At 41.7% G+C, this 25392-nt stretch overlaps 2 protein-coding genes across 2 annotated transcripts in view; both read right to left on the bottom strand.

The window, feature by feature from the left end:
- Window positions 1-497, bottom strand: part of LOC103129214 (unconventional myosin-VIIa-like) — a 30485-nt gene extending 29988 nt beyond the window's left edge. Inside the window, exon 1 of the mRNA XM_007540218.2 lies at window positions 491-497. Within this exon, the coding sequence (XP_007540280.1) occupies window positions 491-497 (7 nt within the window). The remainder of the gene's footprint in view (window positions 1-490) is intronic.
- LOC103129213 (unconventional myosin-VIIa-like) lies at window positions 343-23593 on the bottom strand. Its single transcript, XM_007540217.2, has 40 exons — window positions 23234-23593; window positions 22952-23053; window positions 22708-22860; window positions 21652-21720; window positions 21444-21559; window positions 21231-21358; window positions 20377-20519; window positions 20002-20115; window positions 19745-19898; window positions 18037-18113; window positions 17825-17944; window positions 17264-17406; window positions 16952-17162; window positions 16734-16869; window positions 16462-16628; window positions 15960-16100; window positions 15284-15442; window positions 15071-15163; window positions 13789-13883; window positions 13462-13546; window positions 13249-13350; window positions 10984-11319; window positions 10633-10890; window positions 9894-10064; window positions 9728-9796; window positions 9509-9633; window positions 9270-9396; window positions 7766-7885; window positions 7512-7685; window positions 7193-7423; window positions 5786-5956; window positions 5587-5704; window positions 4508-4634; window positions 4259-4416; window positions 3996-4174; window positions 3623-3732; window positions 2566-2714; window positions 2151-2304; window positions 1867-2022; window positions 343-815 (listed from the first exon to the last, which is right to left on the bottom strand). Exons 1-40 carry the CDS (start codon window positions 23243-23245, stop codon window positions 641-643), a joined length of 5628 nt encoding a protein of 1875 aa, XP_007540279.1. The 5' UTR covers window positions 23246-23593; the 3' UTR covers window positions 343-640.
- Window positions 23594-25392: the final 1799 nt, after the last annotated feature.

The raw sequence follows: 25392 nt of genomic DNA, 5'->3' as shown, positions 1-25392 counted from the left end.
AATGAGCTCAGTAAGTGTTTGTTAATTTCTGCTGGCTAGTCTGAAGGAGCTAAGTAAGGGAGTCACAGGAGAGAGCTGCTCTGTGAGGCAGAAGCTCGGAACCTGCAGGAGGGGCTTCGTCTGCAAGGCAGGGCTAAGTCCACCCAGGTGTTTTGAACAGCTGAACGGTTGCCCCGGGAAATTAAAGGATTTCTCAAACATGCATGAAAGAATCAAGTCAACACTCCAGGTATGTTTTTGATGAGGGAATAAGATTTTACACAATACTGCCCCTTTAAAACACGAAGCGTAAAAATCACTAAAGATCCCACCAAGTAACCGATTACTTAAGAATATGTCGAAATGAAAAAGCTACGTTTGTAAGGACTGCTGGTCAGATGGTAATGACCAGATCCTCCTTATGATGTCCTCATGTATAAAAATAATTCAATTAAGGTATACTTTCTTTTCATATATACTGTCAAGGTTTCCATTAAACTGATCTTGAAACTGTGCATCAACTTGATTCTATAAAAATTACATCAGCAACAACATGGTTACTAAAACAACTGAGTTCAAATTATAAAGAATAATGCATAAATACATACTTTTAGTGTTTAAAATGCATCCAAAAAATGAACGAAAACTCAGTATACCATCATTATAATTGATGATATAATCTGTTGACACTGAGCCACATTTCTGAGAAGTAATTAATGTTGGTTCTTACAGCATCTGTGTCATTTGGAAAGTGGACTTTATAGAAGATCTGAGTGCTGTTCTGCTGGATGGCCTCCACCTCTGCTTGATGGGGAGGAAGTGTCCTGGGCGCTTTACTGAAGGGGCAAAAACACTTAGATTAATTAATCTGACGAAACAGAATGTCTTAGCAGATGAATGGAAGCAAAGTAGGACAAATATAAATCAGTTTTTGGCTAAATCGTCCTAAAAAATATTGTCAAAACACCAATGGAAACAAGTAAAATAATCAGCAGTAACAGGAAGGATTTGACTCTTCTGCTGGCTAGTCTGAAGGAACATTTAAATATTTTTATTTATACTTCCTTTACATTGTTTTATTATCCTTTAGAAATACTGTCTATCAGAAACAACATTTCTTGTTTGAAAGAAAATAATTTGAAAAAACAAAACAAAAAACTGACAGGCATTTGACTACTTTTAAGTTTAGGAAAAAAGCAGAGGAAAACATTTACAAAAAACATACTCCACAGCCCCAGACCCACATATTATCTAGCTAGCTAAATAGCTAAGTAGCTGCATAGCTGTGCACCTACCTAGCTATGCAAAAACATAGCTACCTACCTATAGCTACTTAGCTAGCTATGTAGCTATATAACTAGCAAAACAGATAGCTCAATAATCTAGTCCTTAGTCATCTTAAACCTTTCTGTCATGAAAATATTTTGTATTAGCTGGCAGGTTGTGTCTAGATTTAAAAATGATTTGTGCAGTTTTGTAAGAGGAAGTCCACCAACTTCAGAGAAAATTATTTAGATAATAGCATGTTAGCGTGTTCCAAAGTCCAACCATATTAGAGTCAGTCTGTGTCTGGACAGTCTGCAGACCAGATGAACATCCCAAACTGTTTTTTTTCTCTTTTTTGTTTAAGAGGGCCATGTTTGGTAGACCCCATTGTTTTCTCTGTTGGGAGACACTAAGTTGTCAAAATGCTGATTTTCCCAATGGGAATTAATTTGTCACACAAAAAAACTGTTACTTTTTACTTTTTTTTTAACAGATTTGATCTCTGGTGGTTTTTGATGCATTTAAATTGTAAAGGGTTTTTTTTTTTCTTTTTAAAAAAAAGTAAAGTGGGAGGATATAAATGCCTATTTATCCTTCATCACACATTATCCTGAGGCTGACCTGGAAAAATCCTGAAACCTCTGTAAGCAGCCAGCAGCCAGAGGGTCCCTGGGCCGTGACTCCAGGAAGCGCTGCGCGTGTTTCCTTAATCTGGGACCGGGCGGGAACAAGCCTGTACACATCCACATCAGCTGCCACCCACGATCCACACTCATCCTTACGGGTCACACGGAGAAAGCAACCCACAAATACAAAAGATTAAATGTGTTAACTTTTTAGTTTATGAAGCTTTTTTTTTATGTTTTTATTTTTTTTTTATCAGATTTGTATCAACTGAGGAACACCTGCTGTTATTGGTGGTCATCTGTCTCATTATCTGGCAGTAGATTTCATCTTGCAGCTCCTCATGCTTAGTGGCTGAACCGAAGATCTGGTCAGTCAGCTCTGTGGGACTTCGAGAATGTTTGATGGGGTAGTCGCCCATGTACTTCAAGATGGGTGAGAGAGCGGGTCAAGGACTCACACTGTCCGTGTTTAAAATAAGTCTAAGGTGTTGTTCTGTGGAAAACTATTCATAAAAACAAAATACGCTCATGAAGCGCTGACCCTTAACACCTGGAAACTTTTCAGTTTTTGCTCATATAATGCCGACATCATCTAATCCGTCTTTTTTTTTTTTTTCCTGCAAAAACTGACTGTCAGTTTCTTTTATTTAAGCACTAATAATAATAAATAAGCATATTATTTTTCAGAGGATATCAATGAAGGCGTTGCAGGCCATGTTGCTGAGTTCTGGATTGTTAAGCAAACTCTTCAAGAGTGGCTGTTTGATGGGCTCCTTGGAGAAAATCCACAGCCTCTCCTTGTTGGCGCCCTTGGAACCACGGCCGCCGCCCTTACCGACTGATCTGAGAGAGGAAGGCGAAACGGTGTCAGCAGGTCAGCAGAGTCATGCAGAGTTTCTCTGAAACACGTGGATGCTACTTATTTTTGTGTCAAAATGAGTGCCGTCAATTGATGTTTTTTTTAATCAGAACAATCTCACTCTGACACTAAAATGAATCACTATGCCTCACTTTGTAAGCGTGAAATATAAATATAAATATGCATGCAACTGTGATTCTTGCAGGAACGATGCCCAGGGTAAGCCCCTCCTTCTGCAACACTCCAACTAATTAAAATGCAAGAAATTATCTGATTTTTAATGTAGTCCCTTAGTACTCAGCAGCAACCAAGGGAAACTTACTCCACTTCGCATGTATACATGCTTCCCTGAGCAAGTAGCAAACTTGCTCAGGGAACAACTGACTGACAAGATGGATTTTATTTTCTAGTTCTCGGGTGTTCCGCCCCTTTCTGATGCGCCCTGGGCGACCGCCCAAATAGCCTTTATCAAAAACCGCCACTCTATGTATGTTTTCAAAAAAAATGTTTTATTGTCTCAAACCAAACCTGGAAAACTCTCAGCTTTCCAGGTTTTTATATTCAGGAAGGTTTAATAGAAGTTCTAAACGTTAACTTAGAAATGTTCCTCTTTAGGTCAAGACAGGCAGTTTGGTTAATCTACAATATGTTACATTAACGCATTAAAATGTTCAGATTAAAAAAGTATGCATCAACATGAACAGATCCAGCCAATTTTCCAGCCTTTTTTATCAGTTTATGGATATTTTAAATTTAAATCCGAAGAGTTTACATTAAATTTACCACGGGGGGAAATCTCTCTCACACACACACACACACACACACACACACACACACACATACACACACACACACACACAGACAAAAACCACAAAAAAATCTGCCTTGTTACCTGAAATTCTCAAGAGCAAACTCCTTCAAAGAGACGGGAGCCACCGTCTCTTCGACCAGAGGGACAATGGTCGGGACGGAGGCTTTCCGCTGCTTCGGGCTGAGCATGGTCTGTGGAGGGGGAGAGGAAGCGGATCGGGTTCACCACACAGGCAGAGTCATGTGAAGCAGAGTGCCGAACACTCCCAGTGAGGTTATGATAATAGTTAGAATTTCATCACGGGTTTTCTAGTCGGCATCCGATCTAAAGAGTTGGATGAAGTTCTGTTTTCCATCCATGGAGGCTTAGTTTGCCGTGTGGGATCTTGTTGTCAATATATTGTCAGAAAGACAATCTTGTAAAGAAATAACCAAATTGGTGAAGGTCACTTTACCAGCATGTCCTCAGGGGGTTCGGTCAAAGTCGGCAGAAACTCCATCTTGTCCTTGTAAACCACCCCGCTACTTTTGGTCCTCTGGTTGACGGCTCGGAGCAAGTTGCTGTCCGGCGGATAGCCGTCTTTTTCCACCAGCAGCAGGTCGCCCCGCTTACAGACCAGGTAGACGGGATCATCTGCAGGTGGATGCGAGAACGTTAGAGTTCGGAGATCGAATCGGTCGGCCTGGAAACGACCTGGGGGAATTAAAGACGCCTCACCTTGTTTGGGGACGTCCTGCTGGACCACAGCGTACACGGAGCGCTGCTTCAGCCCGTTCACGTTGTACTGCATCATCTTGGTCATGTCCGCCACGTCCTGGCACCTCAGGGTGTACTGTCCTCTGAGCGTGTCCACGCTCACCGACTGGTCGCTGTCGCTACACGCGTCAGAAACGGCAAAGGTTTTAAATCTGCGATGGTTTTTAAAAAGCACACAAAGAAAAACGCTCCACAGAGACAGAGCTTTACCTCGCCATCTGGACTTTCTTCACTTCTACGTAGGGAATCTCCAGCAGGAGCTTGTCCCTTCTCTCCATGAAGACGATGCTTTTCCAGTTTACGGCCACAAAAAATCTGCTTTTGGGCAACGGGGGTCCTGCGGATGAACGGCAGGATGCAAACTGTTACTGTCGGCAATTCTAAATGGCTGTGGAGGTGTAGTGAAGAGGCCAGAGGTTGTTTTGCAGGAGCTGCAGAGATCCACTCTGCAAAAACAGAATCTTACCAAATTTATTTTGTCTGTTTTCTAGTGCACTTAGAAATAGGACAAAAATAACTTACAAGTTACTTCATCAAAAATACAGGAATTTATTTAAAGTAAATAATTCCTGAATATTGATGAAAAAGTACTAGCTGTAAATGAAATAACCAGCCAGTGAAACAAGACATTTTAACTTATAGTATGAGGAAAAATGTTTTGTTCCACTGGCAGATTATTTCACCAACAACTAGAACCTTTTAATCAATATTAAGAAATGACTGACTTAAAACAAGCCCATATTTCCTGCTGGAAAGCTACTTGTAAGTTAATTTTGTCAAGTGGTTCAAGTAGTAGTAGGAGCTAGACCAAAAGTACTTGATGAGATTTAGTGTTTGCATATCGAAGCATTTTCATGTGTTTATAATGGCCCAGTTAAAGTGCAAGCTAATTTTGTAATAATAAAAATGTCTGGATTTGCAAAGAGAGAATCTAAAGAAACTTGCTCCTGTTTTTATTCACATATATTTGAAAGTTTATAATGAGTCTTATAGGCAGGAGATGCACAGTTAATTACTGATTGCTCCTTTCAATTTATTCGAATTTTTCATTTTGCATAAACTGCTTTTATGATTTTTTTTTACACAGTATAAGATGATCTAATTTTTGTGGAAATGACAATCCTCCAACTTTCCCATTACATAATAGTTGGAACATGGCAAAATGAGGAGGGTTATAAATACCTCTGGAAGGCGCTACATGACAGGAAATATGTTCTGCACGGTTTTGTAATTTTGCTCCTACGATGCTTTGAGCTGCGTCTTTAACAGGGCGAGTTCCGTCCACCGACCTGACGTCATTGTGACTTCGTAAAGCTTGGAAAAGTCGAGCGGCCAGTTCTGCCGGGCGATGTCCACCACGTCTCCTTTCACCTTTTCCGCCCGCAGTCTCCCGTTGTTGTAGCTCTCCTACAAGAACCGAAGTCTGAGCTCAGCTCATGATTACGTGGATTTCACTGCAACACTCAGACAGCTGCTCTGTGCCTTCACCTTTGAGAGTTCTGCCGTGATGAGATCGATCCACATCGTCATGGACCTGCTCTCGATCCGCGTGGTTGTGATGCACTCCTGGACCACACTCCGCACCCTCTCTCTGGTGGGCTCCAGGGAGCCGAACTGGACAAAGTAGTGCATCGCAGCCAGCTGGACGTATTCGTCCTCCTGAGGAATGCAGAATGTTTTTTATTGCATCACATAATCTATTCATTTACTTTTTTTTTAAGTCTGTGTTGGACTGAGAAAGATATCAATAAATGTGACATTTGTTTCTTTAAAGCGGCAAAAACAAAATGAGTATTTCCTTTTCAGCACGAGTCCCATGTCTAACTTTTCTCATTTTATCAACCACAAATGTCAATGTGTTCTGTAGAAAGAGGAAGGATACATAGTTGTCAAAGTTTTTGCAAAGCTTTCAGCCTGATTTACCCCCCTAAGTAAAATCCAGAGCCACTGTTTGCTTTTACAAGTCACTTCATTCATTGATAGAGTTCAACTGTATGAAATTCAACCTCAGTATAAAACCATTAAGGCCTGAGAACATTAGTGAACCAACAGCAGTCGTGTCTGCCAAGGAACACAGGAGACAGGTCAGGGATAATAGCAGTAGTTTAAAGCAAAGTTAGGTCATGAAACAAAAACCCAGGCTGTGAATATTTATCGATACAGTTCATCAGAAAATGGATTATGGCAAAACTGTAAACCTAGAAGCCCATCATAACCAATTATTGCCGTACCAAGTCACCCATTTTCATGACTTGGATGAAATTAACGTCACATCATCTGTTTTTGACTTCGGTCATCCTGTCCACACAACTTCAAATCAGAAATTGAGGAATTTATTTTTGCTGTTTCTGAGTCTCAACGGTCGTTTTACTGATTAGCTTTAGCTTCGGCAATTTTTTTTATGTGCTAAGCATTAGCTTGTGCTGTTTCATGTGTTTAAGGTGAGCAGAGCTAAGATTCTTGTAACGTGAATTAGTGGTTGGTGAACTTTCTGTTTCTACTACTTCTCACAATTTTAGTGCAAACATCTACTGACCATTAAAACCATTTTGGAAAAAAAAAAAAAAGGAAAAAGGAAACAGAAGATCAGGAAAACATGTATGATTTCTATAGTTCAAAATATGTAAGTTATGATTTGACACCAAACACGCTAATCTAAAAAATCTTGAATTTTCCAGTGGCTAACGTCAATCCCCTGGGAACCTCTGCTCTAAGTTAGGTTCTCGTATCTGCATCTGACAGATATTGCTGAAATATTCAATTATCTGCTGCTCTACAATGTTTCATTAATTCAATTTGTCAACTTAACCAAATCTCTACAACCAGTCTGAAGCTGCAGGAATACGTTTCCCCTTCAGGAACAGTGAAAACAGAAGCTTGTCTTCAGCCTCTCACCTTCTCACTGACGTATTCTCCAGACTTGATGCCCTTGATGACCTGCTTGTAGATCAGATCCGTGCTGACTGCGTCCTGGTCGCAGTCGTGCCACGGAGAGAACAGCTCCTTGCGGATGGAGAGGCTCCAGGGCGTGTCCTTCTCCTCTCTGCCCTGCCTCCTCATTTCCTGCTCGCACTGAGACACGGCATCCAACACGTGGTTCTTCCCGCAGGATCCCAGAGACCACATCTGGAGACAAAACACCAGCATCGATATAACAGCGTGATAGGGCAGGTAGGAACACTGAAGCCGCAAGACCTAAGAAGCTCCCAGGAACCTTTTCGTAGAAGCTGATGTAGACGGAGAACCCATAGGTGTCCTTGAGTCCGATCTTGTTAGCCACAGCCTGGCAAACTTCTGAGGAGGTGGAGGCTGAATCCAGCTGCACTTTGATCGTTTCACCATTCATTAGTGTCACCGACGAATCAATGGGCTCTTTGTTGGTGGCGGCCTGAGGTCATAGATGATGATGTGTGAAAATGACCGAAAGAGTCACTCTACAACCAAATTCATCAGGATGCAGGACTTTACCTTCAGCTCTAACCAACAGGGCAGCTCTTTTCTCTCTCCGTTGGCTACTATGCGATGCAGCCTCTCAATGCAGTACTCTCTGTAACCGTATGGACCTCTTTGGAGGAAGCTCTCCAAACACTGCGGGACAGAGGAGAGCAGAAAACATGGAAAACGATGAGAAACATTGGCTCTAGAATGGAAAACCTGTGGTGGTGGCGTTTGTAAAGTTACACGGTAAAAAAAAGCAACAGCAATAATTTGGTTCATTTCACCTCAAAGTTATTCATTCATTCATAAATGTCACAGATTCAAGCTAAATATTTAGTAAGCAAGCTGCATATTTAGCTTAAAGCTAAATATTTAGCTTGCAAACCAAACAGTTACTTTGCGACTAAATATTTAGCTATGCTAAATATTTAACCGAGCTTAACTAGCTGTTTAGCTCCAAACTAAATATTTTGATGGCAAGCTAAATATGCTATCTGAAAACTAAATAATTACTTCAAACTAAGTATGTAGTAAAACTAATTATTTAGTTTGAAGCTTAATATTTAGCTTTCTAATGCTAAATAAAAAAATATTTAGTTTGCAGATTAACTAAATATTTAGGTTACTTAGATTGCTAACTAGATATTCAGTATGGAACTAAATAGTTAATTTGTCAACTAAATATTTAGCTTTCTAGTCAATTTAGTGTGAAACTGTGATATTTATGAATGAATGAATGAATGAATGAATGAATGAATGAATGAATAACATTGTGAAACTATGACTTTGAAAATGAACTCCCATTTTTCTTTCTTTCAACAGGCTAAAAAAACAAATTTCTGCTGCTAATTCTTGACTGCCACTCCAGAGATGTAACTGAATTATTTATATTAAGAACATATGTTGCTCTAGCTGGATGTTATTAAGTCATCAAATCTTAAAGGGGAAAATAAAGTCACATCTTGCCATTCATAGCTTTGGTACTATTAAAACAACAAACCTAAAGGAATTTACAAAAAAAAAAAGTAATGCGTAACTGTGAATAACTAAGAAAAGGACACGTTTTTTCAACTTTTGCTGCAGGGGCAGCTGCATATCCTTTGGGTTGTGAACTCTACAAGCATTGCGCATCTAGAGCAGAATTTGACGTAGAACTGGTCACTTAGACTGAATCTGACTGAGTAATGTGTGAGGAAGGATGGATGTAAAAGCTCCGGAGACTAAGAGAACCGATCCTGAGCGTTGTTTTCTTTCCAAAATAGCTCTGATTTACTCAATTTAGACATCCTTAAACAGAAGGACTCAGGTCTTGACTAGATCATGCCACACACATGTGATTTTTTTCTCAGTCATCACATAGTTGCTCAAGCTACATGTTTTGGGTCCTTGTCCTGCTGGAAGGTGAACAGTTTCTTCCAGGACACCGTCACAACATCAACTGGAGCTAAATTACACTTTAAAGTAGCTAGTAGCTACTTTTTTAAACCCAGTGAACATAGTACCACATCTGAATGTCTGAGCAGTGACTGCTGACCTCCATGAAGAGGCTCGTTGGAGGGAAGATCCCCAGACAGAGGGAGAGGAGAGCCCAGCCTTGCATGCAGCTCTTCCTGTTCCTGTTGTTCACCAGCTGTTTGCAGATCTGACAGTAGATCTCATCCCTAAAAGTTCAAAGGAAGGTCAGAAATATATATATATATATTTTTTTTTTTTTTAAACTACCGCTACTCTCCACCAAAACATAATGTTTCACCAGCTGCGTTCACATTTTACCTTATGCCTTGCCGTGACATGCCATATCCAACGATAATGTGCAGCTTTTCCAGCTGCGTGAGCTGCCGATACAGCGTCGTGCTCTCTCCCACCAGAATGTCCTCGTCCTCGGTCAGGTTCTCTGGCTGAGAAATATGAGGAAACAAAACAGAGAAGTTATAAACGCAAATAATACCGAGAAAAAGAACCAACTGGAAGAGAGACAAACATGGTTCAAACCTCCTCCAGGATGGCTGAGGCTTTTCTGTTCCCAGCGCCAAACTTTTTCTTGTTCTTCCTCAGGATTTTCTGTTCAGAAATGTGTGGATAAAGATGAAATAACGACCACTGATAAAAGAAAATGTTTTTATTTATTTTTCTTATTTCTTGTTTCTCAGGAGCTTACCTGATCCAGCCCCACCAGGTTGCTCAGCCTCCGGCCTTGCCTGCCTGGCAGCAGGCGGGACAGGGTGCTCTGGGACATGGTGCTGGAATGCTGAGATAGGGTGTCTGGAGATTTCTGCTCCGGTATGTCGCCCATGAACCGCATGATGATCCAGGACACGGTCAGAGACGCCTGGCGGAGGGAGAACACTGAGTGTGAGGGAGATGTCCAGTAGACTCGGTTGGATTGGGGAGCAAAGTTGCAACGTTTGTTATGTTTTCACACTACATTGTCAAACAGATTAAGCCCTTTGGAAACCCTGTTCCCCTCCTCGCCTGTGGGGGCGCTGCACCAAGAACCACTGAATGAAACGAGGAAAACCTTAGAAGAAAGCATGAACAGAGCTTCCTTCTTTGCAAAATGTACAAAAAAGTGGAGTATTTTAGCGGCTGTAGGATTTCTCGTTTGTGGTTGATAGAAGACTATTAGCTGTTTCCCAGCTAGACTCTCATGCTTGTTTTGGTTCTATTTACCCACAATGCCTAGCACTATTGTCTGCTTCCTGCTTTTGGAGTAGTGTCCAGTCTGCTTGACGTTCACATATGCATTCGAACCGCGCCGGGGTTCACCTCAACCAAACCTAGACCTGGGTTTGTAGGTGGACAAGAGTTCGATACGTTCTAGACAAACGAACTAGAGTTCAGTTAACATGGTTGGTGCGAAAACACCCCGAGATATTAATACTGCCGCCTCGTCTCACCAGGGCGTCTGCTTCGTCCTCGTGGTGCAGCAGCGGCTGCTTCAGCCTCTGTGCGGTGTACTTATGGTCCTCGTCTTTCTGGAAGTGGCGCTTGCTGAAGTTGTAAAAGGAGAATATATCGGTCTCGTCGTCAAAGCCGTCATCAATCTCTTCCTCTTCCTCCTCGTCCAGCGACGGCGTGGAGCTCGCCGAGTTAGAGGCCGGCGTGACGACGACCGTCATCTCCTTCGAGCTGTGAAGGCTTTCCTTGTCCTCGTCCTACTCAGAGGAAACAGACGGTCAAAGGAAATGTTATGGACAACTAATAAAGCAGTGGTGGATCCCCGTAACACAACAGAGTAGTCGCCTGACCTCATTGTCTGATCTTTTGTCTTCTGCGTCTTCATCAAAGAGTCGGAGGTTTTTATTTGAGCCGTCCTCCGATTCAGAGTCACTGGAGCTTTCCGATTCATTAGATTTCTCCGCTTCACTAGATTTCTCCGCTTCACTAGATTTCTTCGATTCGTGAGATCGGCCAGATTTTTGTGATTCTATGTCGGCCTGCTCTTCAGCGACTTGCATCAGCCGCTGATGGAGTTCCTCACCGAGATCCTCTTCCTCCTGCCTCTCCATTTCTAAGAGCAAAGCCTGATGGGCGATTTCTTCTCTCTTCTGCCGGTAGTCTTTCCTCGCCCGGTAGCCTCGCACCTACGGTCAGTTCATCACAAGAAATTGCAGTTAAAATATTTGAAGGGTGAAATCCACCATAGAATATTTAAATATGAATAAGATAAAGAGGAACACACTATGTTTTCAAAGGACCACCAGAAAGAAAACGACAGGATTATTCATATGATAGGAGGAAGCCAAGTTGAGCCTGCCGAGGGCTTTGATGTGTCGTTCACGAGCGATTCGATTCTTTTTAACGGCTCTTTGCTGGTCTCAATTAGTGAGAAATGTTATTTGTTTTTTACTACTCTGCGTGCTTGTGTTAGGCCTATCGCGATAAACAATAAAGCAATAAATCGCATAATAAATTAAAATGATAGACCTCATTTTAATTTGTCGGCTTTATCGTTTCTTCCTGCCTTTTTGTTTTTCTATTGATGACACTGGATGAAAAAAGGCTCAACTCCACTGACCCTCCTTTCCTCATTTCCTTAGCGTAAGGGAGGAGTGAACTGTTGCATCAGGTAGTCAGATAAATCAATCTTCTCTATCTAAGTGAGTCTTCAAAAAATATTATTGTTTATCGCAATAATTTTTGAGACAATTAATTGCTCAGCTAAATTTGTTATCGTGGCAGGCCTGCTTGTAAAGCTTTGCTTGCACTTCAACAACTATTTATTTATTTATTTATTCAAAATATTTCATTGGTAAATAAATACAATTGATAGAAATGGATGGATAACTTTTGTATTTAGTGGTGCAGAAGAAGATCTTTTTGTTTCTGCCAAAGCAACTCAAGTTTAACAGGATGAACAACAATAAGGGAGTTAAGACACTAATATTTTCATTTCAGATTGTGCTGTTGTGCGCCAACTTCAAGTTAGGTTTGTTAAACGGGTGAAGTGGTCCTCACCCTGGAAAAAGTTTGAGAAACACTGACTTAAAGGTTTGCGAAGTTGCATCTAAATGAACTGCAGAACTTCTGGACGCAATGTGCTTTGGACAGATAAGAGCAGATCCAGAGGGCCAAGTCTGAAGAAAGCCAAACGCAACATGTCGGCACAAGCAAACACTGGCAAACCGTCGAGCACAGTGGTGGGAAAGGCCCTCGGCTCTTTGCAGCAAATCGATTGGCTTTAGCATGTCGACGCATTTCAGAAACAGTCGAGAAGTTGTTTAGTTCCAACAGCACAGCGATCCCAAACACAGCGGCAAATCTATGAGAGGAAAACTTGAATGAAGGTTTACTAACGTCACTAGTCGGTATCCAGACTTCAGCCTGGCCTGAGCTTTAAATAAATGTCTCCAAGACTCAATGGACTGAAGCGTTGAGTGGGGAGGGTGGGACGAAATCCCTCCACAGTTGTGTGAGGCTGATAAAGTCATGTCTGGCTTTATAAATAGTGACAGTGTGTCGTCTGCTTCGTGTTTTTGGACACCTGAGGGTAGAGTTCAATGGTTTTTAGAACCTTTTTAATCTTATTTATCCACTTTTGTCCTGATCTGTAAAGCTCCATATTTGGTAGAGGGTGCACTTAGGCTTGTCGCGATTAGCAATGAATAAATTAATTCATTGTATTGAATTGAAACAAGCTCAATAAATTCCATTTGCATGATGATCAGCTAGGCCCCTTTTTTGAAGGGCAACTTTGTTTACAGAAACTTTATAATTAATTTTATTTGTTGTTCCTGTAGTTTTGTTTTGTTATTATTGTTATGATTTTGGATATTTAAAACGTCTTCCAGTTCCCAGTGCCAATAAGATTGTTCATTAAATTTCAAGTTGACTGATTTTTGAGAACGAGTTCTTGCGTTGTTATTATTATGTCTTTAGCATTAGATTACTTGAAAATTGTTGTTTATCGCGAAAACTTCTCGGACAATTTATTGTCCAGGAAAATTTGTCATGGTTACAGGCCTGGGTGAGTTTTTGTTTTCTCGTGGTCACTCGGTATTCGGAGCACATGCCTGGCTCTGGATGACGACGGCAGCCGCTCGCCGTCTCTGGAACTGAGATTTCAACTTCCGACCGCGGACCTTTGACACCAGGCGCCCGAAACCCTGCTGGATCTGAAAAAAACAAAACGGAACAAAAAAAAGTTAGCAAAAATAGGTCGATCTCAGCTTCAGTGAGTAAGGTCCACATTCCAAAGGTCGACTGGAAGCTAGAAACCATCAAACCTTCTTCTGCACCACCCTCTCTCTGTAAGCTCTCCATTGCTTCTGCAGCACCACGGCCGCACCCCGTTTCCTCAGGAAGAGCTTTCTGAAAAAGCAGATTCGATTCGTTGAATAAACATTTCTCATGATCAGCATCTCTTCACGTGTTCTTATGTAACATCTCGCTTATCCAGGCAACATAGCTGGCAGTAAATCACTATCTGTAGATGTGCTGCAGTGATATTCCTATCAGTTATTGCGAGTGGAGAGAGGAAAGGGGAGGGAGGGAGATAAATTTAATTGGGCTGTTCACATTTCGGTTTAAGATTTCAGCTCTTCTTGCTGCACCTGTCTTTGATTCCCAGCATAACCCTCTGGATCACCACGGCCACCCTGCTCAGTTCTGCTTCCCGGAGATTTTCCAGAACAGCGTCGTGGGCATCCTGGGAAAAAAACAGCAAAAAACTAATGATTTAATTCAGATGATTCTGATTTTTTTTCTCAAAGAGTTTTGGATTCAGATAACAAAGTTTCAAAACTGACATAATCAGACAGAGCAAAGGGTGTCAAAATCATTTTCATTTTAGGGAAAATCAAAGTGAACCCATTCACAAACTGTCAAACTTTTACTTTCTTTTAATTGAAGTCTTTTTAAAATGAACTATTATTGATCGTCTTTTCACATTGATCAGTCCCTCTGGGATTTCACTTTTTTTTTAATGATGATTTTTATTTTTATTTTTTGCAATATTTTTTTTTGAATTTTCCAATATCTGCGCTTACATGATTGTAAATGTGACTTTTTCCTACTTTCCACTTGATTACAGATGGTGACTTGAGGCAGCAGTGTCGTAAAAGTAAGAAATACCGCCCCCTGAAGGTGGGAGTTAGCAATCGCTTAAAGGGGCAGTATTATATAAAATCGACTTTTTTGAGTTTTACATCAAAAAAGATTATGTTATTCCGTCATCAAAAACAGGCCTGGCTTTATTTGCTTTTATTCTTTCATGCATGTTTGAGAAATACTTTAATCTCTATGGCGATAGAGCTCCTCCTCAGAGCTGCAGTTTCTGAGTTTCCGCCTTACAGAGCAGCTCCTCCTCTCATAGCAAATAGCAAACACCTGGTAAAACTCCACATCTGCTCTTTATACGAGCTACTTCCCAGTGCTACACTGGTAAAAACATTAAATGGTTAATAGAGGAGCCATGTTGTGATGACTTCCTGAAGGCAACGTTTCTGAAAGAGCAGAAGCTTCTTAAAGAGACAGAGACTAAATTTGAAGGTGTTGAATTACAAAGTCAAATTTCCTTTAGGTCATATTTCATCAATATAGAATTTTTATAACAACTGAAGATAACATCATTACTTCAGTTGTGTGGCTGATTTTGCAGAACAATCAGTCGTTTTGATTGTTCTGCAAAATGGCTGGAAAATTGTTTCTGACCATTTTTGTGAAAGACTTTCAATAAATCACAGTTACATGCGAAAAAATGCGGGGATCTGTGTTGACACTGAAACACTGGAGGAACTGAATGATGTAATTTGGCAATAAACAGATAGAAAAAACTGCAGTGATTTGACTGATTCATAAACTGTACACCAGATTTTAATCTTATTCTTTTCGTACCTTTAGAAAGATTTTCTTCTTTCCAATTTTCCACTCGTCCCTTCCTTTGATTACAGCCTTGCAGATGGCTTCACAACAGACTGCGGCGTCGGTCTGTGGGGAGAGTCACGCAATTTTATGTTACATATTCACGTCCACAGTTCCTACCGCCCATATGAAACCGTTTTGGGAGAAAAATTGTTCAAAGTCCAGGAATAAAAAAGGTGACTCAACGGTTTTGGGATCGCAGACGGTGGTCTTCAGCAGGACTCGGTAGCGGCTCAGGAAGTCCTCAAATTTGTGACGCACGGGATACCCAAGCTTCCTGATGCGGATGGTGTCCATCATGCCGGAGTACCTCAGCTGGCGCATGCACAGCTCCCGGTCAAATTTCTGCAAGGGAAACGGAGTGAGTGAAGATTCATGTATATTTTCTTTCTTTGAAGCACCAAGAAATTGGTGCCTTGTCTGAAATCAGACAGATTTGAGGAAACGTGACGTGGCACCGTGTCGCTTCACCAACACTCTTCAGAGTGAAAGCTGTGACTGAGCAAAGACTCGATGGAAGCTGTAGTTTCAGAATGAGAGAGGTAATGAAAATGAAATCCAAAGTGTCAAAGAGATGCGACAGATCAGAACTTTCAGCAGAAAACGCATGGCAGGCAATAAAGTTTTCATTTCTTCCTCTTTTGATTGAAGGATTATAGTTGTAACAATCGCACAACCTCGCTGATAAATGATCAGGGCGGCACCAGTGGGATTTGTACCCAAAGATTTAGAACCATGACACTAGGATATACTTAAACAGTCTGTTTTATCCCATGCACACAGAGCTCCGTTTATCCACACTGAAGACCATCCGTGTGTTTGCCGTGCGTTATCTGTGCTGTGGCGGCGGACGGTCGCTCACCTTGGACTGCTTGTCGTTGTTGGGTTTGAAGCAGCGGATGAAGAAGGGCTGGCAGACGGACAGGGCCTTCATCAGGGAGTCCAGAGACACTCGGAACTGACCGCTCAGCGTCGGCATTTGCTTGCGTTTGTCGTTCTGCAGCTGCGGAGACAACAAAAGGAAAGCTTAGGACGCCAGTATCCGTGGAAACAAAGTAACTTGGGGAAGATAAATGAGAAGTCGAGGAACATTAGGGGTTGACGAATCTGGCAGATTTTGATCTGATTTCCGATATTTACAAATAGGACCTTAAGCAGAGATTTAAATCTCTTAATATATGCAGGTTGTATGTGATAATATTACTTACTGTTAAATTAATTTAATTCTATTAATGCAATTTCCTGGTTTATTTTGGGAGTTTTTTGTATTTAATTGTGTAAAATAAATAGAAAACAACAGTTGTGGTGTTACTGATATCTGTTGATATCAGGTATGAAGCTGAAAGGAAGACATGGCTTCCTACCCGTGGTGAGTTCTGCGGCGACAAGATGAACTTTGCGTTTTTAGCTGCCTTCAGTCCGTTGGTTGGCATGTCCTTCTCAAAGATCTCCCGGAGGAGCTTATTGGTGGAGACGCCGATCGTTTTAATGATGTCATAACTGACTCCGTCTCTGTTCTTTTCCAGAAATCCTACAGAGGGAGGAAAACATTAATAAAAATATCATCTTCTTATTCCGAGAAGTCCAGCATCACGATTTATTAATTTATTTATTTTTGCTTAGCGGTTTGCGTTACCGTTGGTGTTGTAGTAAACGGGGCCGGCGAAGTGGCGAATTCCAAAGTCTGTTTCGTGTTCGCGCTTGGAACCGATGTAGTCCTTGTCTCCTTGGTGTTCTTTGTTCAACTTGGTCAGCAGGGTGGAGTCTGTCCCCTGTGGCATAAGCAGAGTGAAAACTGAGAAGTGGTTTTCTTAATCATTTTAGAAGTGTAGACCCAAGGCCCGCTCGGCGTACCTGCGGAAAGTGGCTCTCTTCGTCGATCAGAGCGAGCACGTTGCACCGCTTCCCGGCCAGAAGTTCCAGGACTTTCTGGTTGTCGGTGAACTGGATGTTGTTCCACAGCACGCCCTCTTTCTGGTACTCTTTCTGCTCCAGCTTGAAGATGTGGGCCACGAAGAACTGCTGCAGCTTCTCGTTAGCGAAGTTGATGCAAAGCTGCTCGAAACTGGTAAAAGAAAAAAAAACAAAAAAAAAAACACTTATAAGATATACTGTAACCGTAGCGAAGTTTGTAAAATTCAATAGCAAGCGGAAAAATCTTTCGACCTGTTTGTTTGGAAGTTCTCAAAGCCGAAGATGTCGAGCAGGCCGATGGACAGGAGCGAAGAACTGGGTTTGTCGGACAGTTTCTCATAGATGACACTGTTGATTTTTCCAACGATCCATATGAAGAGTTTGTTGTAGATTGCCTGTGAGAAAAAAAAATCACAGAATAAATAAAAGACGTTTTTAGTGACGCACCGATCCACTTTATTCACTTCCAGCTTAGTGATAAAATCACACTTCTTTATGTAAACAGTTTTACGAAGAAGCTGATGTGTCATTCAAGGCAATATTAATGTTTATGGGGCTGTGACTGCTGCGTCATGCAGCCACAGCCATACAGTCACCTTAAAAAAATGCAAAGAAGTTATAAAGATATAATTTTTTTTACATTTCACTGAGTAGCTCTTTCCGTCAAGGCAGTTGGTGCTCTAAGACAGATTTAACTGGCTCCCTTTGCTTATACGATGGACCATAACACAGTTGTGCCATTGTTGTCCTGATTTAGGGCTCAATAAGGAAACAGACGGCTGTGATTTATAGTCCGTGGCTAAACTTTGGTACCTTCACGAAGGCGTCCCTGCAGTCGGTGGCCTGCTCGGCGCTGAGGGCCTTAGTGACTCGCTCTCTGTTGGTCATAAAGGAGCGATGCGTCAGACTGTCGGCCAGGACGGACCTTTGCACCTGTCGGGCGAGCGCATGTTAAAATCCAACCAGGAGCGGCGGCGTATTTACAGCTAAGAGGACGTGTGGACGCCGGTGGCCCGGCCGCCTACCTGCAGCAGCGACGAGGCGATGGTGAAGTTCTCCGACTCGCCCACGTCACTGATTTCCAGGTTCTGGATGACGGAGCCTGGTCGCATGCAACAAAAAACAAAACAAAAAAACACACAAATGACTACAATGGCATGAACTTGAACCACCACGAATTTTAAAAGTGTGTATTGTTATTTTACTAAATGATAAATAGTCATGAAGTGAATTTAATTCTATAAAACATTTCAGCTTGGTTCCGTTTTAAAGCTTACAGCTCATTCCAGATACGGTGTGAGGGTGTAACTTTACTGTGTCACAATCTGTAGGGGCCAGTAAAATTATGTTTTTATTGCTCCTAATGGAGGATTTTCTGTTTTCAAGCTCGTCTCCTTATCTGTGTCTAAAGAAACCAAGAGGTAAACCTGCGCGGTGCTGCACCGCAGACTCCACTCACCTCGTTTTAAGAGCTGCAAGAATGTAATTGTTTATTTTATTGTTATTATAACGATGGTGCAACTAGAAACTTCAGTGTATGGTTAGGAGATTTAACCTTTGACCCCTATCAGCCTAGGAAAGTGAGGAGAGTGTTTGTCCAACCCCTTTACAGTGAAACTCTTAAATCAGTGGAGATCACAGTTTTTGCCTTTTGTGCCAAAATTGTTAAGTTGAGAGAACTGGAGGGCCGCATTTATTTATCTGTTTATCCATCCATCCATTTTCTTTACACCCTTGTCCCTTATTGGGGTTGGGAGGGGTGCTGGTGCCTATCTCCAGCTAACGTTCCAGGCGAGAGGCGGGGTCACCCTGGACAGGTCGCCAGTCTGTCGCAGTATCTGTTTATTTTTATCAAAACTGAAAAGATTTATTTCTTAAGATAGTTATTGTTTTTACCTCTTTAATAAGGTAAAAATAATTATAAAATAATATTGAAGACAATAATATTGAAGAGGTAAACAGTACCGCCGGACAAGACACATTTAAAAATAAAAATAGAATGGTATAGTCAAAGTCCAGACCTAAATCTAACTGAGAATCTTCAAAAATGCTTTTCACAAATGCTCCCCTTCCAATTTGAATACGATTTTAGAGTTTTTATGTCGGTAGAAACTTTCCAGTAGAGAAGTAAAGCTAAATACAAACCCAAGCCACATTTTCCTTTTTTTTAATTGAAATAAATCAAATAACCATTTCCCTTCCACAACTTTATGTTAGACTATCTGATAAAAAAATAAAAAAAAAAACAACAGAACGCATAAAATTTCGTTGCAACCGTGAAAAAGTTCAAGAGCTGCACCACAAATCTGGAAGAAACTTCCAGAAAACTGCAAAGATTCTGAAACACTTAAAGTTTCTTTAAATCCAGGCTAAAAACCCTTTTTAGAGCCACCTTTGATTAATAATAACTGGAACATTGATCGGTATGTGTGATGTATCTTTGCTTGATGATTCAGATGTAATGTTTAGTGCCTGTTTCTGGTTTCTGCACGATGTTTCTATGGTGTAAAGCACTTTGAGCTGTTTTGTTGCTGAAACCTGCTTTACAAATATAATAAGATGTGAGTAACATTAAAAAGCACTTCAAGTTTCCAGTCATTTGTATTCGTGATATTCTTAGTGTTAATTAATTCCATTTCTGCTTCCTTAAAAACAGAGTTCCAGCTTCAGCCGTGATGTTGTGAATTTTGCGGTAAAGTAGGACTGCGTGAAGCCACCACTAGCGGCGCTCACCCTTGAAGCTGACGTTTCCGAGGTGTAACATGGCTGCCAGCAGCTTGAGGATTTCCTGGAACTGGTCTTCTGAGAAGTTCAGCATCTTCATGGCCGAGCGGATGAGGCTGAGGTCTTTAGCATCGTCTCTGCCTTCGCACACCATGCAGTTGCCCTAAAGGACACAAGAGACTTCGGTTGCGGGCAACTGGTGGATGTCAATGTCGTGAGGGGTGCGTCCGTTTCCCAGAATGTAGTGTGACTATTATTCAGAGTACCTTGGTAATGTAGTTATATTCCTTGGAACGATCAAGCCTCAAAGACTTCCTCTCTTCAGTGCTGATTCCTGCCAACAGGCAGTAAAATATATGGTAGTTTCGCTCCTCTGAGGCCTGAGATGGTGAGAAAAATAAAAGTTTATGGCGACAGAAGAGCAAACCAAATATGCTCGAGCTTTTCTGTTAGAGTGGATTATGATTAATATCATGTTTTTCCTCCTCATAACAGTTATTGAATAATCTCACCAAGCACATTGAAACACCAACAACACACTCCAGAGATATCCTCCGGGGGGTTTTATGAGTTTACAGCACCGACCTGCCCACCACAGAGATAACAGACAGGCAGTATCTGTTTGGACAGAGCTACCTCACCTGATGGCACACTCGGGACTTTTCCAGGAGGTATTGCTCCACACGAGCGCCTTCGATCACCCCGTCTTGGTTGAAGAAGATCTCCAAGTACTTGCCGAAGCGGCTGGAGTTGTCGTTGCGGATTGTCTTGGCGTTCCCAAAAGCTGAAAGGAACAGGAAACCATGGTGTTTTTAAAAAAACAAAATAAAAATCCACGACTGCTTTTTTTTGTTCACACGAGCCTAAGGGCAGCTAAGAACGGATTCACACCAGCTTTGTTTAGTCCGCTTTAATAGAACTCTAGTTCGTTTGAATAGAAAGTCCGGTTCGTTTGGTGGAGGTGTGAACGCACAATCCAATTCTGACGGGAACCTAAAACAAGCAAACTCCGGTCCACATCAGTTTGATTGAAGTGAACTCAGGCGTGATTCAAATGCATGTGTGAACGCCGAGCGAACCAGAGACTGCTCTAAAAGCAGGCAGCAGCCAACAACGCAGGGCATTCTGGGTAAATAACACCAAAAACAAACGCTTGTGTCCAGCGATAGCTTGTGGTCTTTTAGCAACCATCCTACAACTGCTCAAATCTGATGCCACTCCATTTTTGTTAATGTTTTCTGAAGGAGGAAGTTGGCACTCAGTGTCTTCTTCTGAGGTTTTTGTGTCGTTTCCTTCAGCAGTTCTTGGTTCAGCGCCTCCACAGGAGAGGAGGCAAACAGGTTCTTCAACTAGTTTGTATCGTTTGACACAGTGCAGTGTGAAAGTGAACCGCACCATCTGAAAACGTAACAAACGTTCCAACACTGCTTCCCAATTGAACCAGATCTACCGGACTGTCAGCTGTGAAAACACTCTAAAGGTGCTGCTGCCATACCTTCCAGAATCGGGTTGGACTGCAGGATCTGATTTTCGATCGATTGCTGGGAGAGTTGCCCGCTGACTGCCGCCAAGTACTGCAGGATCAGTTTTGTGCTCTCCGTCTTCCCTGCTCCGGATTCCCCGCTGAAAGAAAAGCAGAGAACATGGATGAACAGGAATAAAAAAGCAAGCGCGGCGTAACCCAAGGCAATGCGCATCAGTCTCTGACCTGATGATGCAGCACTGGTTTCTGAGGTTGCGCCTCATGTTGAAGTAGCAGGACTCAGCGATGGCAAAGATGTGCGGGGGGAGTTCTCCGAGCTTCCGGCTGTGATATAAATTCACCTGCAGAACGGCAGGAGGTTCACACCGGGAACGTGATTGGTGGAGACGGCTGCAGGTTGTGTGATGGATGGAGATAAGAGGCACAAACCTACCTGTTCAGGTGAATATATTGGAAAGTTCTGGTAGGGATTCACTGCCACCAAAACGGAACCGATGAAGGTCTGGAGAACAAAAACAAAAAGATCTGTGGTCAGCAGAAGAAAATATGATTTGGTATGAAGAGAAGGATCAAAAGCTCCTTACTTATGAATATATAAATTGTAAAAATGAATAGAAACTATAGAATAAATGCAGAAAAATAAAACTCCTTCACGCTGAGTGTCCAGAGCTCAGCTGGTTTTCGTTTGGAAAGCCTCTGAGATACAACCTTGTTGAGATTATTTCCATTTTTTCCCCACCTTCAATGTGATATATTCTGTACAGTTCAAAACAGAATATGTTTTAATGTTTTCAGCATCCAGTCCTTTTTAGTTCACAGCTGCCATCAGTTGTAGAAAATCTGATAAACCAGGAATAAAGTGAAACACTCTGTTGGGAAATTTGCATAGTTGCTTATCTTTAGCTAAAGCTATTGCAGAGAGGTCATTAGCTGTTGTTAGCTAACAGCTTGTAATCTATTAGCTATTGTTATTGTTGTGTACCAGGTTGTGGTACACAACAATAGCTGCCCCAATTGCTGTCCCAATGTTCTAATAGCTAGCTGTTGGCTGTGGCCGAGTACTAAAGGGCGTACACTTACACAACCAGGTTATAGCAGCCACATAGTTTTTTTTTTTTTTCTACAGATTTATTTTTCCTTTAAGTAGAGTATGTGTTTATTAAAAGATGGGGAAAATTATTATTTATTTTGGTCTCATCTTTTATTCTAAAAAGATCCACTAAACGTATTTTTGGGTAGAAATTGCATTTCCAAAGGAAGACATTTGAGGAACTAGTGTGCTATGTCAGCCTGGTGGCTCAATAAAAATATTTTAGCTAGGCGAATACTCATATAATTTCATTACCCTGGCAATTATTCTACTTGTCTTTATGTGGAAACCTCTAAAAGATGACTCCGCATGAACAAACTGGTGTGTAAAATGGCGTGTTCTCTGGAACCGAAAAGGAAAATCATCCACCGTGTTTTCCTGAGTGAGCGTGTGACTCACGTAGATGTAGCCCTGCTTGTGTCTGAGCAGCAGGTTCCTGAGGAGGGCGGCCTCCGTCATGTCCCCGAGCTTGATCATGTCATCCACCCCCTCCACAGATGTCGGGTGCATGATCTTGAGCGAGGCTTCCTCCTCCAGCGACAGTTTCCGCTCCTGAGGGAACATTGAGAGAAAACGCGCTCAGTGCCAGATGGAGATGTTTTTTTTCTTCTTCTTCTCCATTTTGTCATCAGAGGTTACGTACATTTCCCTCATCATCCACCAGTAGCCTCTGACCAGATGGCGTTTCTTTGACCCGGGCTCCAATGTGGACCCCGATCTTTGAGTCCACCCAGACCCATTCTCCCTGGAAACAAAACGGCCCGTGACAATGGCAAACTCATCGACGGCTTTGTGTAGTTTCTGGTATTCTATAGGTTATTATATGGCTAGGTTTTATGAATAGACACAGAGGTGATATAACAGCCATATCTGATAAGATAACTTTTTAAACATAAAGTATAAACACAAGATCCTTCAGTCTTACCTTTCTCAGCATCTTGAATTAGGTTTTTCCAGCTCCCTGAAATAAATCCAAATGTGAAATCCACAAGTTTCTTAACTTTGAGCTGTGTCACCGTAATTCATTGTGTTCAACAAAGTCCACTTGTGAGTTCTGAGTTAAAATGTCAAATATTTAGAGGGAAAAAAAAGTAAGAGAGAAAAATATACCATAAACCAAAAATAATTAGGAAGTATACCCCTGGATCCTTTAGTCCGTGATCCTCATTAAGCCTCCCGACTTGGCTTGAGCTCGCTTAGCAGCCGACTCAGTATAAGGAAGGAGGAAACACAGCTCTTCTATGACTGATGGACGGTTTATGGTGCTTTGACTTTGGACTGGCTCTGACGGAAAGGAAATGAAACTTGGAGAGGTGATCAGCTGTCTTCCCCTTTAATGACCTCTTTCTGAATCCGCCCTCGTCCCCAGGGTGGCGTTTGGTCAAACCTTTTCCCTCAACCTGAAATAAACTTTTGTGAAAACACTGCCTTTGTTGGAACACCGTGCTTAAAGCAGCTCTAGATTGACCCAGCGGAAAACAGGCAACCAAATATTGAGGCTAAATCTATGAATTTTAGTATAGAGAGCTGCCACAACATCAGCATCGATGCTTCTGTTTTTTAATAGTTTACATAAACACCCTTGACGTAGATTTTCCAGGGTCAGGGGTAAAATGAATTTATGTGCAGCCTTTGGACTCTGCTTGTGTAAATCCAAGGAGGCGTAAGGGAGCATCTCGCTGCCACACCAATAAAGATAAACAGCAGAGCTTAAAAACTTCTTCCTCCTGGCCATATAGCTTCACTCAGGAGTTCAACCCTGACTGTCACGTTTTTCTGCTCACTGGATCAGCAAGTCAAATTTAAGACCTAAGATGTCTTTAATCCCACTTTGAATTAAATTGAAGCCCCCAAAAATATAAATATAGGAGATGGTGGGAGGATCTTGCTGTATTACAATCAAGCATGGCATATATTGATAAATTTCTGAATGTTTGTGGCTGTGGATGTTTGTGTGCTTCTCACACTGTATGTCGTCTCCTTTCTAAAATGATGACCTACGTCATTTAAAAAAAAACCAAAAATAATTTGGGCGGAAAAAAGAAAAAAAAAAATCGCCACCTCTTTTTATTCCCACAAGATCTTTTAGGCAAAAAATAAAACAAAACACTTTTGGCGAAAACATTTACTCGAGCCATTATTTTTAGGAATGTGACGGTATGTTTCTTTACAGCCTTAATCTCCAAATGCCAAGTTTAAAAGTAGGTTTTTTTATGCGCATAACATCGTTCAGGCAGCTGGCTATAAATTTGTACTTACCCATAACAGACAAAAAGAAAAAAGAAAAAAAGAGGCCACCTAGCAAGTGTCCATTAGCAGCTAGTTACCAGTAGCGCAACCGTCTCGTGTCACACAAGGGTGAAGATGTCTGTGCGTGACTCAGACTTTTCCCTGACATAAAACTTTGGGAGAATATACGAGATTAAATTGTCCTGCCACGACAGGTTTAAGATTTGTGATTAACATGTTTAAGACCAAAAGTTTTTTCATGACTTCTTATGTGGCGCAAAAAGTGGGTATGCACTTTTTGCGCAGCGCCCCTATGAAAGGCATAGGGGCGCTGCACTACAGGGGGCGCCAAAACAGTGATGGAAAATGATTCCTACTCAATAACGTGCTGAGGAATAAGTTCTTTTTTTTAACCTTTTATTCACCAGCGTCACTGTGATCAGGCTCTGCTAAAGAACTCCCGGTAAGTCCAGCATCTCTAAACACAGCCCTGAATATGCCAACATGCTAACATCAGTAACAAAAATGTCTACTTGGAATAATCTGGTGGCTGCTGTAGTTGTCAGTATCTTAACACACCCAAACCACAGCAGCAGTTTCTGTCCGGTTTATTGGTAAAGTCCCTCATCATTGTTAATATTGATCCCGCCTCATTATCTGAGTGAAACTGCGCCACAGCATTTATTACTAATTGATGGAAGACACGCCTTGGAAACAAACATGGGTCTTATCCGTTTATCCACTATAAATAAACAGCACAGGTATGTGTGCCAGCTTGTTGGTGAGCAACGAGCAGAAGTGATGACTCAATGTTCTCCCTGTCCTGGATTAGACATCGTGTCCCCCTCCCTCTCT

The sequence above is a fragment of the Poecilia formosa genome, unplaced genomic scaffold, assembly GCF_000485575.1.
Source record: "Poecilia formosa unplaced genomic scaffold, Poecilia_formosa-5.1.2 Scaffold524, whole genome shotgun sequence".
Lineage (NCBI taxonomy): Eukaryota > Metazoa > Chordata > Actinopteri > Cyprinodontiformes > Poeciliidae > Poecilia > Poecilia formosa.
The sequence above is the reverse complement of the archived record's forward strand: the minus strand, read 5'-3'. Positions and strand labels throughout refer to the sequence as shown.

Coding starts and splice junctions, on each gene's coding strand:
- LOC103129213 (XM_007540217.2), bottom strand. Junction 15,164..15,283: donor CCGTCTGCGATCCCAAAACC/GTTGAGTCACCT, acceptor CTCTCCCCACAG/ACCGACGCCGCAGTCTGTTG. Junction 3,733..3,995: donor AACCCCCTGAGGACATGCTG/GTAAAGTGACCT, acceptor CCCCCTCCACAG/ACCATGCTCAGCCCGAAGCA.